The sequence below is a fragment of the Schistocerca cancellata genome, chromosome 1, assembly GCF_023864275.1.
Source record: "Schistocerca cancellata isolate TAMUIC-IGC-003103 chromosome 1, iqSchCanc2.1, whole genome shotgun sequence".
In the NCBI taxonomy this organism is placed as follows: domain Eukaryota; kingdom Metazoa; phylum Arthropoda; class Insecta; order Orthoptera; family Acrididae; genus Schistocerca; species Schistocerca cancellata.
The window spans coordinates 688,116,566-688,130,829 of NC_064626.1; the positions used below are offsets into that span (position 1 = coordinate 688,116,566).

General features: G+C 44.2%; 1 protein-coding gene across 1 annotated transcript in view; it reads right to left on the bottom strand.

Moving 5' to 3' along the window:
- Positions 1–3,989: 3,989 nt before the first annotated feature.
- The window catches only part of LOC126094825 (uncharacterized), a 111,754-nt gene continuing 101,479 nt past the window's right edge, over positions 3,990–14,264 (bottom strand). The window contains exon 2 of the mRNA XM_049909450.1: positions 3,990–4,289. Coding sequence (XP_049765407.1) covers positions 3,990–4,289 — 300 coding nt within the window. The remainder of the gene's footprint in view (positions 4,290–14,264) is intronic.

The following is a 14,264-nucleotide window of genomic DNA, read 5'->3' on the forward strand; positions in this document are numbered from 1 at the left end:
TAGAACTGAGTTTGGGCGACAGATGTGTGTACGTCACACCACGCTGCTTCCGCTCTGGACCAAAGTTCATCACTCATAATGGCTGACGGCTGGTTACATGCCAGTCTCTCGTAAATGTATGGCCAGATGTTTGCATTTAGTGGGACATCTGGAGTACATAGTGGCTTGCGCATCGAAGTAGGTCAGGACAGCAAGAGCAACACGCGATATTGCATTATCTTTTGAAAGAAGTTGTGCACAGCCGTGGAAGAAATTTAATGTATGCTATAAAAATTAACAGCTGTGCGAAGCAGAAGCGATCTTGTTGCACGCCCACTGGCGCCCCATAGCACCATTCTGGATGCTAGGCCCGCATGATAATGACAAATAATGTGTCAGTGGTCGCTTCCTAATAGCCTCCGCACACTGATGCAACCCTCGTATTCCTGTGCGAAAATCAAGACTAGTCTGTATGATGACGTGTCGCCGCTGTCGCAAGTGTTAGTCGGTCGCTGCACCAGCCGTCAGCGCGTTTTTCAATGCCACATCAGGGGAAGCCACAACAATAGCAGGTGTGCGTCCAGTCCGTGGCGCTCCAGAAGACGCCGCACTCTTCTGTACGTAGTCTTCCTACCAAAGAGACTATTTCCTGAGACAAGGTACATGATACGGCCTACGATACTGCTCTGGTGAATGAACATGTCCCCTCAGTCGCTAGTCGCGTGGGGCCGTTTAGATACAGTGTAGAGTTGAGTACGTTCTTCCAAAACCAATCGATTCTAGATTTGCATCACAGTCGCGAACATTGACCTATGCAAGCAGCAATATCTCTCTCTCTCTATTTTTTTTTTGACTCATCAGTCTTATGATTGATTTCATGCAGCCTGCCACGAGTTCCTCTCCTTGCCAACCTCTTCATCTCTGAGTAGCACTTGCAACCTACAACCTCAATTATTTGCTGGATGTATTCCAATCTTCCCTTACAGTTTTTGCCCTCTACGTTTCCCTCTAGTACTATGGAAGTCATTCCCTGATCTCTTAACAGATGCCCTATTATCCTGTCCCTTCTCCTTGTCATTTCTTCGATTTATTCTCAATCCATATTTTGTACTCAATAAGACTGTTTATTCCATTGAGCAGATCATTTAATTCGTCTTTACTTTCACAGAGGACAGGAATCTCATCAGCAAGTCGTTTCGCTGATATCCTATGACCTAGAATTTTAATTCAACTCTTGAATTTTTCTTTTATTTCCATCATTTCTTCTTCGAAGTACAGACTGAACACAAGGGGCTAAAGACTGCATCACTGTCTTACATCCTTTTCAATCCTAGCGTTCTTGGTCGTCCACTCTTATTATTCCCTCTCGGCTCTTGCATATACTGTACGTTACCCGTCTCTCCCTATAGCTTACCCCTCACCATTACGAACGTCTTGCACCATATTAAAGTGTCGAACGCTTTTTCTGGGTCGACAAATCCTATGAATGTGTCTTGATGTTTCTTTAGTCTTGCTTCCATTATCAACCGCAACGTCAGAAATGCATTTCTGGTGCCTTTACCTTTCCTAAAGTCAAACTGATCGTCTCTAAAACATCCTCCATTCCTTTTTCCATCTTTCTGTACATTGTTCTTGCATATTGCGAATAGTCGTTTTGTTGGCACTTCCCCAACGATTTTGGAAATTCTGATGGAATGTTGTACATCCCTTCCGCCATATTTGATCTTAAGTTCTCCAAAACTCTCTGAAATTATGATACTAATACTGTATCCTCAGTCTTTTCCGGTTTCTTCTTCTATCACGTCAGACAAATCTTCCCCCTCATAGAGGCTTTCAATTTCCTCTTTCCACCCATCCGCCCTCTCCTCTGCATTCCGTTGCGCTCTTAATGTTACCACCCATGCTTGTAATTTCACCGAAAGTTATTTTGACCTTCCTATATGCTGAGTCAGTCTTTCCGACAATCATTTCTTTTTTAGATTTCTTCACGTTTTTCATGCACACATTTCGTCTTAGCTTCCCTGCACTTCCTATTTATTTCATACCTCACCAACTTCGGTTTCTATACTCCTGAACTGTCCTGAATATTTTTGTACTTCCTTCTTTCATCGATCAACTGAAATATTTCTTCTGTTACCCATGGTTTCTTCGCAGTTACCTTCTGTGTACCTATGTTTTTCTTTCCAACTTCTGCGATTGCCCTTTTTAGAGATGTCCATTCCTCTTCAACTGTACTACCTACTGAGCTATTCCTTATTGCTGTATATGTGGCCTTAGGTATCTTCAAGCGTATCTCGTCAGTAATTCCGCATCCCACTTCTTTGCGTGTTGATTCTTGCTGACTAATCTCTTCAACTTCAGCTTACTCTTCGTCACTTATGCATTGTCATCTGAATCTACATCTGCTCCTGGGCACGCTTTACAATCCAATATATGATTTCGGAATCTCTGTCTGACCATGATGTAATATAACTGAAATTTTCCAGTATCACTCGGCCTTTTCCGAGAATACCTCCTCTTCTTGTGGTTCTTGAACATTGTATTTGCTATTGCTATCTAAAATTTATTACAAACTCAATTAGTCTTTCTCCTGTCTCATTCCTTGTCCGAAGCCTATATTTCTTGTAACCTTTTCTTCTACTCCTTCCCCTACTACCGTCTTCCAGTCCCCATGACCATTAGATTCTGATCTCCCTTAACGTACTGTATTACCCTTCCAGTATCCTCATTTCTCATTTTCTCTGTCTCTTCATCCTCAGCTTGCGACGTTGGTATGTATACCTGGACTATCGCTTGCAATGTTGCTATGCTGTCTGTTCTAATAAGAACAACCATATGATTGAACTGTTCACAGTAACACTCAGTCCTACTTTCCTATTCATGACTCCCGTTATATCATTTTCTGCTGCAGTTGATATTACCCTATACTCACCTGACCAGAAATCCTTCTCTTCTTTCCATCTTATTTCACTGATCCCTACTATATGTAGATTGAGCCTTTGGAATTGCCTTTTCAGATTTTCTAGATTCCCTATCACGTTCGAGCTTCTGACATGCCCCGACACGTAAAACGTTATGCTTTCGTCTGTTATTCAATTTTTTCACATGGCCACCTCTCTCAGGCAGTCCTCTCCCGGAGATCCGAATGGGGGACTATTCCGGAACCTTTTGCCAACTTTCTCAATTACAGGCCACGTATCCTATGGATTCACGTAATGTGTCTTTAATGCAGTGGTTTCCATTGCCTTCTCCATCCCCATGCCGTTGAATATTGCTGATTCTTCTGCCTTTAGGGCTGTTTCTCTCCCCAAAGACAGTGGCTCTAATGGTCCAAATGGCTCTGAGCACTATGGGACTTAACATCTGAAGTCATCAGTCCCTTAGAACTTAGAACTACTTAAGCCTAACTAAACTAAGGACATCACACACATCCATGCCCGGGGGCAGGATTCGCACCTGCGATCGTAGCGGTCGCGCGGTTCCAGACTGAAGCGCGTAGAACCACTCTGCCACCCCGGCCGGCCCAAAGACAGTGCCCTGAACCTCTGTCCGCTAGTCCGCCTACTTTGACAAGGCCGTTGGCAGAATGATGGTGATTTCTTATGCTGGAAGTCTTTGGGCGCCAATGTTGATTATTGGAGCATCATCATGGGAGTTAAAAATCTGCAGTCTCTGCAGTCCGTAATCGTGCAGCTGACGAATTTCGACACGTGGTGGTACACGTTTGTCATTTTTGTAGAGGTATATAACAAGGCCTTCTCAGAGACAACCAAGTGCGATCCCTCAATGGGAAACATGCATTCCTTATGCGCAGAATGTATATAGCGTTACTCTACTTCGCGAAGTTCCACTGAAATGTTTATCATTTATATACTCGTATCCAAGAATTTAGTACAGCTAACGCCAGTTTGACGCTTTCTGCTTTCGTGGTACTGCAATTTTAATGGTCAACAGTGTATTAAAGGTGTCAGCTCCGGGCGGAGTAACAATGAAGTGAAATGTGAAGCCGGCTACAAGGCAAGCCGCTGGAACATTTTGGGGGCAGCACAGACGCAGCTGCCCGGGGCGCCGGAGTTAGTGGGCAAATTCCGTCGGCGGCACGTTAGGGCTGCGTCCGACTGCCGCGGGCCTCGCGTAATTACGGCGCAGCCGGACAGCCGGGAGCCGGCAGCTGACACCGTACCGTGGCGCGGGGCGCCGCCGGTCTGGGCCCCGCACTGCGCGGCCCGCAGTGGAACACGGCGCCAGCGCTCAGCGCGGTTAAAGCGCTCTGACTGTTTTCCAGGCGTTATCCATTCGTGTGAAAATACCTAAAAATAGGTGAGGAACCGAAAAATCCAAGGGGTATCCCTTCAGTGTAAAGGTAATATTTCGTGTGAAAAAACGCAAAAAACAGACAGGAGCTGAAAAATGATGATAATATGCGTTCATAATGTAGACAAATGTAGTCTCTTCCTGTTGCTAGCTTACATTATCTGCAAGGCGTCAACGACAGTGTAGATAAGGTTCTGCACGGCCGGTAAATTGAATCAATATTCCAGAGCAGCAGCAGGATCAGATGTCTTTTGAGGCCCACGAACGGTTCCGTAGCCTGGTCTCCATACTACAATCATGTCTGAATTTCGATGTGAATATGGCGGAGTCTACATGGTGGTACCGGGAGACCTATACTCTATGACAAAGAAAACGGCGCACCACAAAGGAATTATCTAAATGGAACAGAAATCTGTAGATGCGATGAATATGTACAAATCATTACCATTTCAGAAAAACTAGACGTTTTATTCAAGAGAAAGAGCTTCACAAATTGAGCAAGTCAGTGCCGCTTTGGTTCACCTATGGCTCTTTGCAAGCAATTGTTTGCCTTGGCGATGATTGACAAAGTTGTTAGGTGCCTTCTGAGGGATATCGTGCCAAATTCTGTCCAATTGGCATTACATCATCGAAATTTCCGGCTGGTGAAGGGCCCGACAAATAATGCTCCAAATGTTCTCAATTTGGGGCAGCAAATCTTGCTGCCCAAGCTAGGGTTTGGCAAGAAAGAAGACAAGCAGTAGAAACTCTCGCTGTAGCAAAACGGGGCGTAGAATAACGTCGACGAACCGCTTTCCATGAAGGGTGCCTGGGTGACAACCTAACACGTCGTGCTATGAAATGAAATGTACCCAGGACAATCACTCCTGGTCGTTGGACTGTATGGCGGGCGTCACAGTGGTGATCTCTCACCACTGCCTGGAGCATCTACAGACGCTCTTTGCTGGTCATCGGGTCTTAGTTCGCATTGGGATTCTGTAAAGAAAACATGATGTTCTGGGGGCGATGGGTATGGTTGACAGTGCATACTCTTCATACACCGTGATCGCAGTGTAGACACGTTTATTGCTCCAAGATGACCAGATTCGACTGTCTTATGCAGCCATCGCCTGATATTCTGGAACTTCACTTCATGTAACGTAACACCGTAATTTTATAGCAAGTCCCAGAAGATTAAATGATGGCAGTGTAAGACTGTCGAAAGCAGTCGGAGTCACAAAAGTGTCTACACTGTGTTCGCGGCGCGTGTACTCATTTTCAAATTAGGACTCATCACTAAAGACAGTTCTACTCCAGTCAATGAGATTCCAGACGGAAGACGTGTCTAGAGACACCCCCGACAGTAGTGGGATACGAGTCTGACGGTCGCCCACCGTACGGCCGCACAATTAGGAGTGATGGTCTGGGGTGCAATTTCATTTCATAGCTGGACAGCTTTGGTGGTCATGCATGACACCCTAACAACACAGTGGTACGTCGACGATATTCTACATCCCGTTTTGTTTCCCTTATGGCAAGCCATCCTGGGCTTACATATCAGAGGATGTGCGCCCCTGGTAGCTGAGTGGTCAGCGCCACAGAATGTCATACCTTACGGCCCGGGTTCCATTCCAGGCTGGGTCGGAGATTTTCTCCGCTCAGGGACTGGATGTTGTGTTATCCTTATCTTTCATCCCCATCGACACGCAAGTCGCCGAAGTGGCGATAACTCGAAAGACTTGCACTAGGCGAACGGTCTACTCGACGGGAGGTCCTACCCACACGGCGTTTCCATTTCCATATCAGAGGATAATTCCCGCCCGCACACGGCGAGAGTTCAAACTCCTTGTCTTCGAGCTTGCCAAACCCTACCTTGGCCTGCGAGGCCGCCAGATCTCTTGTCACCTGAGAACGTTCGAAGCAATACGGGCGTGCCCTCCCAACCAACGCGGGATTCTGACGATCTAACGCACCAGTTGGAGAGAATGTGGCACGATATTCCACAGGAGGAGATTCAACAATTCTATCAATCAATATCAAGCCGAATGACTGCTTGCATAAGAACTTGAGGTGGACCAACTCGTTACTAACGAAGGTCTCTCTCTCTCTCTCTCTCTCTCTCTCTCTCTCTCTATCTATCTATCTATCTATCTCTTTCTCTCCTTCTTTTCTTCTTCTTCTTTGTCTTAAAGTGTATTAGCATTCGCATGTCGGACCACGAATGCTACCTGCGACTGGGGCGACTCAACAATTCAGCTATACCACGATTATGATCGAATTATTATTAATTTTCAGGAATCTCATGTTCTTTCTCGTTAGTCATAGAAACAGTAGCGAAAATAATAGGAGTTATAAAAATAAGTTAAGTGTTACAAGTTTCTTTAATAACAAACGTTATAAACGTCTCAAAAAGAGATTATCGTTATGACGAGAGAAAAACCTGGGATAAAATTTACTTACGGCTTCTCTGAAAATACAATTATGTTTTTTCGAGGTTATTGTCACAAACAAACCCTTGTATCAAGCTCGAAATTTACAGATATGTACAAAAAATGTAGACAATGTACACTCCTCTTGACAAGTAAAACTATGCGTAACACCATATCAAAGTTGTAATAACTAATTAACACCTCGTAGCTGAAGTTCACAGTCATGCACCACTGTTTGCTAAATAATTTATTTACAAAAACTACTGTTGCAATTCAGCTTTTATCAAATGGAATATTGCAAGATTATTTAGCACAACTTTGCTTTAGCAAAATTTTGCAACATTTCTCTTGATGAAGCTCACATAACCGAAACGGCAACAGTAGATTTTACAAATAAATTATTTTATAATCAATGTTTTTTTGCTAAAAGTTATTATAACGGTACAGTAACTCTAACTCACAAACATTGGTTTACTATAAAGTATGTCAAGTACGAAACTCGTACTTCTCTAGCTCGTAACTTCTAAAAAATTTCAAAAATATGGGTTTACTCTCCTGGATAAACACTGAAACTGGGCTGAAGGTTTTTTTTTTTTTTTGAACTGTTGTGGTACCGTCAAAATTGTATAACGTCCAGATGTAGTGTGGACAGGATGCCCCGCGTCCACACGCTGTTTGGCTGGGGGGCAGGGTCGGTAGCGGCTCTGCCAGGGTGCTGACCCAGCAGCACTAACAGCAAATCACGTGCAGACGAAGTAGAGAGCAGCTAGCCGGGATGCAGTGCGCCGTGGCGCACAGAATCACGCCAATACTCCAGAGGGTGAAAGGTGGCTTTCAGCTACAATGTCCACACATGCAGCAGCAGCAAACAGCTTCGAAGTTTGCCCCCTCCCAACCCCCGGCCCCACCATCCCCGGCAAAACGAGAGAGCTGCTGCTTCCCCCGAGCTCTGACTGTAAGCTGCAAAGGTAGAAGGCCGGCAGCATCTGGTGGCTGGCCTGCAGGAGGCCCACTAGTCAGAAGGCACTGTGTCACCAGCATTTGACTTAACACAGCTGGTAGGTAAGCTGATAGCAGAAGTACGAGTCCAGTGATGGGGCTTTGCTGGACCATATCGCCCTGTCTTCCCTCATAGATGGCTAGAGATATCTTTGTCTAAAGGTGTTGGGTATTTATTCACGTATGGTGCCTATTTGTGTGCTGAAGCACTACTTCCAAGAACGTACACCAAAAGCTTATAGCTCGCAAGCGTAGTAATTGGCTACTGATCCCACAGTCTTTCTGCTTTTCTGCTGCATGGACTTCATTTGGTTGGTGGCCTCCATATCGGCCGGTCAGGAAAAAGTCGACCACTGGCGTTACTGCCTCTCTTACGATGTTTTGTTCCACCCTGTGTGCGCCTGATCCAGTGGCCTCATCAACTGAGGGAGCACTGCTCTTCCACGCAGTAGCACCAAAAAGTAATATTAACACCACACATGTCCCCTCGCTGGTACGTATAGTCTTTAGGTCTTAGACTAATTCTGCAAGGGCTCAGCATACATCCTTAAACAATTTTTCACAGAGCGTTTTCCTTAATGTTAACCAGTTTGAACCACAACGTTCAAAGACTGCGCAGTTAGACTACCATATTAGCCTTCTACTACACGACCACCCCCTATTCTGTATGTGAAAGCGTTCTGGCTATTACCCTCATGTCCAAAGAATCCAGTTCCATCTGCATAACCGCCAGGTCTCTGTCTACCGTGTGAACTGTTGTCCTTGAATACCCTATTAGCTCTGCTGCCAGCTTCCGTGATGTGCATATGTTTTTAATATACACTGCTCCTAATTCAAAAACTGCGTAGTGTGCCACTCTATCACTGCTATGTGCAACTTCCCTTTTATTTCTATGCCGCCATTCAACTCATGGATATCATTATTGTCGGTAGTTCTAAATACTTATTTCAATATTTTCCAACAAGCACCCAACCATTCCCTCCTGAGACGTTACAAGCTTTGTGGTACTATATACTGCTTGTGCAATTTCTCCAATAACCGTTATTACGTCATGCACAACCAACAGTATTCCCCCCTTTTCTTTCCTGAATGTTCCTTTCATCTCTTGATGTAATTTCGCAAATCTCTCCTCCAACCTCTGTATTTCATTCCTCATTTCCCACGTACTGTTTGTCAACCTCAGCATCAATCAGTGACTAATGAGGGTAACATCCTCGTGTACAGTGAATGCTACCCCCCGGAGGGTCCTGTAGAGCTCCCTCCATACCCAAGGTGATGAGGCGTAGCACTGCCCTGATTAGGACGCCCCTCACCCACATCTCTGGCGTGCAGCAGCTCGAAAACGGAGGCTACAATCACTCTCCCTCCTCTGACGTCCCGCAGCACAATTCCTCGCATGAATAAATAAAAACCCTAGAGTGTGGCTACATCCGCAATGCTAACAAACCAGAACAAATACACTACTCGCCATTAAAATTGCTACACCAAGATGAAATGCAGATGATAAACGGGTATTCATTGGGCAAATATATTAAACTAGAACGGACATGTGATTACATTTTCAAGCAATTTAGATGCATAGATCCTGAGAAATCAGTACCCATAACAACCACCTCTGGCCATAATAACAGCCTTGATACGCCTGGGCATTGGGTCAAACAGAGCTTGGATGGCGTGTACAAGTACAGCTGCCCTTGCAGCTTCAACACGATACCACAGTTCAAGAATAGTGACTGGCGTATTGTGACGAGCCAGTTGCTCGGCCACAATTGACCAGACGTTTTCAATTGGAGAGAGATCTGGAGAATATGCTGGACAGGGCAACAGTCGAACATTTTCTGTATCCAGAAAGGCCAGTACAGGACCTGCAACATGCGGTCGTGCATTATCCTGCTGAAATGTAGGGTTCCGCAGGGATCGAATGAAGGGTAGAGCCACGGGTCGTGACACATCTGAAATGTAACTTCCACTGTTCAAAGTGCCGTCAATGCGAACAAGAGGTGACCGAGACGTGATACGCCAGTATGGCGATGACGAATACACGCTTCCAATGTGTGTTCACCGCGATGTCGCCAAACATGGATGCAACCATCATGATGCTGTAAACAGAACCTTGATTCACCCGAAAAAATGACGTATTGCCATTCGTGCACCCAGGTTCATCGTTGAGTACACCATCGCAGGCTCTCCTGTCTGTGATGCAGCGTCAAGGGTAACTGCAGTCATGGTCTCCAAGTAGATAGTCCATGCTGCTGCAAACGTCATCGAACTGTTCGTGCAGATGGTTGTTGTCTTGCAAACGTCCCCATCTGTTGACTCTGGAATGGAGAAGTGGCTGCACGATCGGTTACAGCCATGGGGATAAGATGCCTGTCATCTTGACTGCTAGTGATACGACGCCGTTGAGATCCAGCACGGCGTTCCGTATTACCCTCCTGAATCCACCGATTCCATATTCTGTTAACAGTCATTGGATCTCGACCAACGAGAGCAGCAATGTCGCGATACGATAAACCGCAATCGCGATCGGCTACAATCTGACCTTTATAAAAGTCGGAAACGTAATGGTACGCATTTATCCTCCTTACACGAGGCATTACAACAAAGTTTCACTAGGCAACGCCGCTGAACTGTTGTTTGTGTATGAGAAATCGGTTGGAAACTTTCCTCATGTCAGCACGTTGTAGGTGTCGCTACCGGCGCCAACCTTGTTTGAATGCTCTGAAAAACTAATCATTTGCATATCACAGCATCTTCTTCCTGTCGGTTAAAGTTCGCATCTGTAGCACGTCATCTTCGTGGTGTAGCAATTTTAATGGCCAGTAGTGTACAAGTAAGATTATTCCCCCACTTCTCTCTACCAATGAAATCACACTGTGACGTAATTACGTACTATCGTTCCCACCAAGCACGAACAATACCGCTACTAACACCACAACCCTAAAATAATCTTACATACTACCTACATCAAACATAACATCTTGACACTCGACACCCTCCTTTCTCATTTTCATGATCTTAACTCATACGGAATCATGTGTGCAGATGGCGCCAGAACCTTGTGTTCTCCATTCCCCCCTACAACCACCACGCTTTTTCCAGTAGTCGGTGCAGACACTTCGTGGCAACGAACCTGGACGAGCCTGATATGGTCGTAGGCGTCATATATGAACTACAGTCGTTCGAGTTCTCCATTTTATTTTGACATTTAGTGCTGAAGTCCTCTGAATCGCCTGTCATGGCTCCTGACATCGCGTTATAAACTTCTTCGCCTTACCGTGTGTGTTACATGAACTTGATAGCATCACCCATTGTCCCGCTCTACGCTCTACCACCTTCCCCCCACATTTCCTACACATTCCTGACGGTGCAGGGCTTTGATGTTCACCCTCTGTACGTGTTTCCTACTTCCTTTAACGTCTCTGGGAAATTCCGAACTGGCTTTCCGTTCCTCCCAATTTACGGGTTGACGGCACCGAACAGTGAAGCCATCTTCCTCCGATACGCTACCTCATATGAAGAAAGCCCAATGATGGTGTGCAGCTTGGTATTAAATGTTGTTATGACAGTCAGTAAGTAGACATTCGAACAATTATGACTGCTGTTGACATAGCAACTCAACATCCTACCAATTGCACGCATTTCATTCTACCAGCTGGCTAATCCTTAGCTTCCGAAACTGTAGTAAATGGCATATCTGGTTCATCAAGTCTGACAGGACGTTAGAACCATGGTACACGATTACCATTTCAGGGACATCAAATTGCAGAAAATATTTATTCGCCACTACCGCATTTGCCTGGTGATTTTAAACGGTGATTGTCGCAATATATTCTGAGAAATTGTCTGTAGTAGTCAGAACTAATGTTTTCCACAGGTATCTGGCTAGACAGCATTAAAATATCCATCCTCAACATTTCAAAACATTTGGTGGGCTCTGGCAATCTGTGTCGCGGTACTTGCTGGTTGAGATTCATTCCCCATTTTATTCATTTCAGTCTTCTGTCTTTAGTCTTCTGACAGGTTTGGTGTGGCTCGCCACGATTTCCGTTCCGGTGATCAGCAATTCAGAGTAGCACTTGCATCCTACGTCCTCAATCATTTTTGGATCTTCTGCGCCACTACATCTCAAAAGCTTCGATTCTCTTCTGTTACAATTTTTCTATAGTTCATGATACACTACAATACAAGCCGTCCTCCAAGTACACATTCTCAGAAATTTCGTCCTCATTCCAGGGCCTATGTTTGACACTAGTAGACTTATTTTGCCCAGGAATGCCCTCTTCACCTGTGACAGTCTATTTTCTATGTCCTCCTTACTTCGTCCGTCATGAGTTATTTTGCTTACAAAGTAGCAAAATTCCTTAATGTATGGTTTTATTTTTTACACTATCACTTTTTTAAGACACAGTCATAACCGGTTTCGGCCTACAATACCCACCTTAAGATGCTACAGTGGAGGAAAAGGGAGCTTATATTAAGACCTCAAACAAGTACAAATATTTTCACTAGGTCTGCTTTCAAACTTAGTAAAGTGCTATTAATATGCATATGTTTCATACCTGTACGCGGCATTTACTGAACAAGTGTTCATACGTTTTCAACTAAATTTGAAATGAAATTCTGGGGCCGGCCGGAGTGGCCGAGCGGTTAAAAGGCGCTACAGTCTGGAACCGCACGACCGCTACGGTCGCAGGTTCGAATCCTGCCTCGGGCATGGATGTGTGTGATGTCCTTAGGTTAGTTAGGTTTAAGTAGTTCTAAGTTCTAGGGGACTTATGACCACAGCAGTTGAGTCCCATAGTGCTCAGAGCCATTTGAACCATTTTTGAAATTCTGGGAATTATGTATATGCAACTAAGTGTACACTTCTTCCCCACACTTTGCTGCGTTAGATCCGCGCGTCCTTTATAAGGCAATCTTCAATCGTAAAATCCATAACATACGACAGATATTACAATAATATGAAAGTAGAATATACAGTATGTCGTTAAAACAGCTGAGGTAGTCGCTGCGTCCTGCATAAACATCGAGACTGATGATGGTGCCTTCCTGAGATCGAGAGCCCCAATGTGGCGTCCGGTACGCATCTACACTGCCTAGCATCTGTCCAGGTAGCTTGAACACCTCGCAGCCGGAAGAGGAGTGCCAGCTAGCTGCAGCACGGCACTGCCCGGCAGTCCATTCCCTGTCGCCTCTCCTAATCATAGGTGCAGCAGCGTAAACACCTAGCAATCTGAAGTACAGCGCCATAGGTACCGGAAAACTATACCATAATGATTGTTACTCTTCCTCTTTTACTGTATAGACCGCAGTTTATTTTAAATAAGCTTATTGTCTTAATGAATTGCATACTACTTCCATATTTTATAACTAACTGGCTGAAACATTATTGTAACATTTGTCATATTTTATGGATTACATGACTGAAGATTGCTAATAGACAATATATACATTTAGTGCAAAGAGTAGCGGTGGAAAAGTACGCTTAGTTGTTTGTGTATAATTCCCTAATTTCCAGTTTTACGGTAGTTGACAGCACATGAGCACTTGTTCACATTAATAGCGCTTAGTAAAGCGCAAGTAGGCCAGTGAAAATATTTGTAGTTGTTCTGGTCTTCATATAAGCTTTATTTTCTCTACTGTAGATCCGAACACAGCCCTTGTTGGTTGAAACCGATTATTATTGTGTCATAAAAATCTGATAATGTTAAAAATAAAGTCAGTTACCGTTTCCTCACACGGAATGTCTTTTTTTCCAGAATTCTTTAACTTAGATTACTTCCCGATCAACAACACTGATGTTAAATTTCTCGATGTCATCACTTCTTCTACTTCTCATGACTTTTTTTCCTGTTTACTCTCCATCTAGGTCGGCACTCTTTAGGCAGCTTATTCCATTCAACGAATCCTGTAAGTCTTCTTCACCTTTACTCAGAATAGCAATGTCTCCAGCAAATCTTAATATCCTTTCGTCTGAATTTTAATCCTCCTCTTGAATCTTTCTTTAATTTCTGTCATTGCTTCTTCGATGTACAGACTGAGTAGTTGCGGTGAATTTCTGCATCTTTGTCTTACACCCTTTTCAATCCGCGCACCTGGTTTTTGATCTTCCATTCTAATTGTTCTCTCTAGATTCCTGTACATATTGTATATTATCCGTAGGTTTCTTTAGCTTATTCCCATGATTCTATAAAGATCTATTTCGAAGATCTTGCACCATTTACCATAAAGCGCAACTTCATATCTGCCTCTCTGGTGCATTTACCTGATCGTTATGTAATCTCTTTATATTATTCTTGTCATCAGCTTGAATGCATGTGTTGTTAAGCGAATTATGTGATAGTTTTCGCACTTATCTGCCCTTGGTGCCTTAAGAAATGTGCTGATGATATTTTTTTGAAAGTCTGATGGTATGTCACAAGTCTCGTACATTCCACTCACTAACCTGAATGGTCGTTTGGTTGCCACTTCCCTCAATGATTTTATAAATTTAGACTCTATGTTATCTATCCAGTCTGCTTTAATTGATCTCAAGTCTTACGGAGCACTTCCAAATTATGT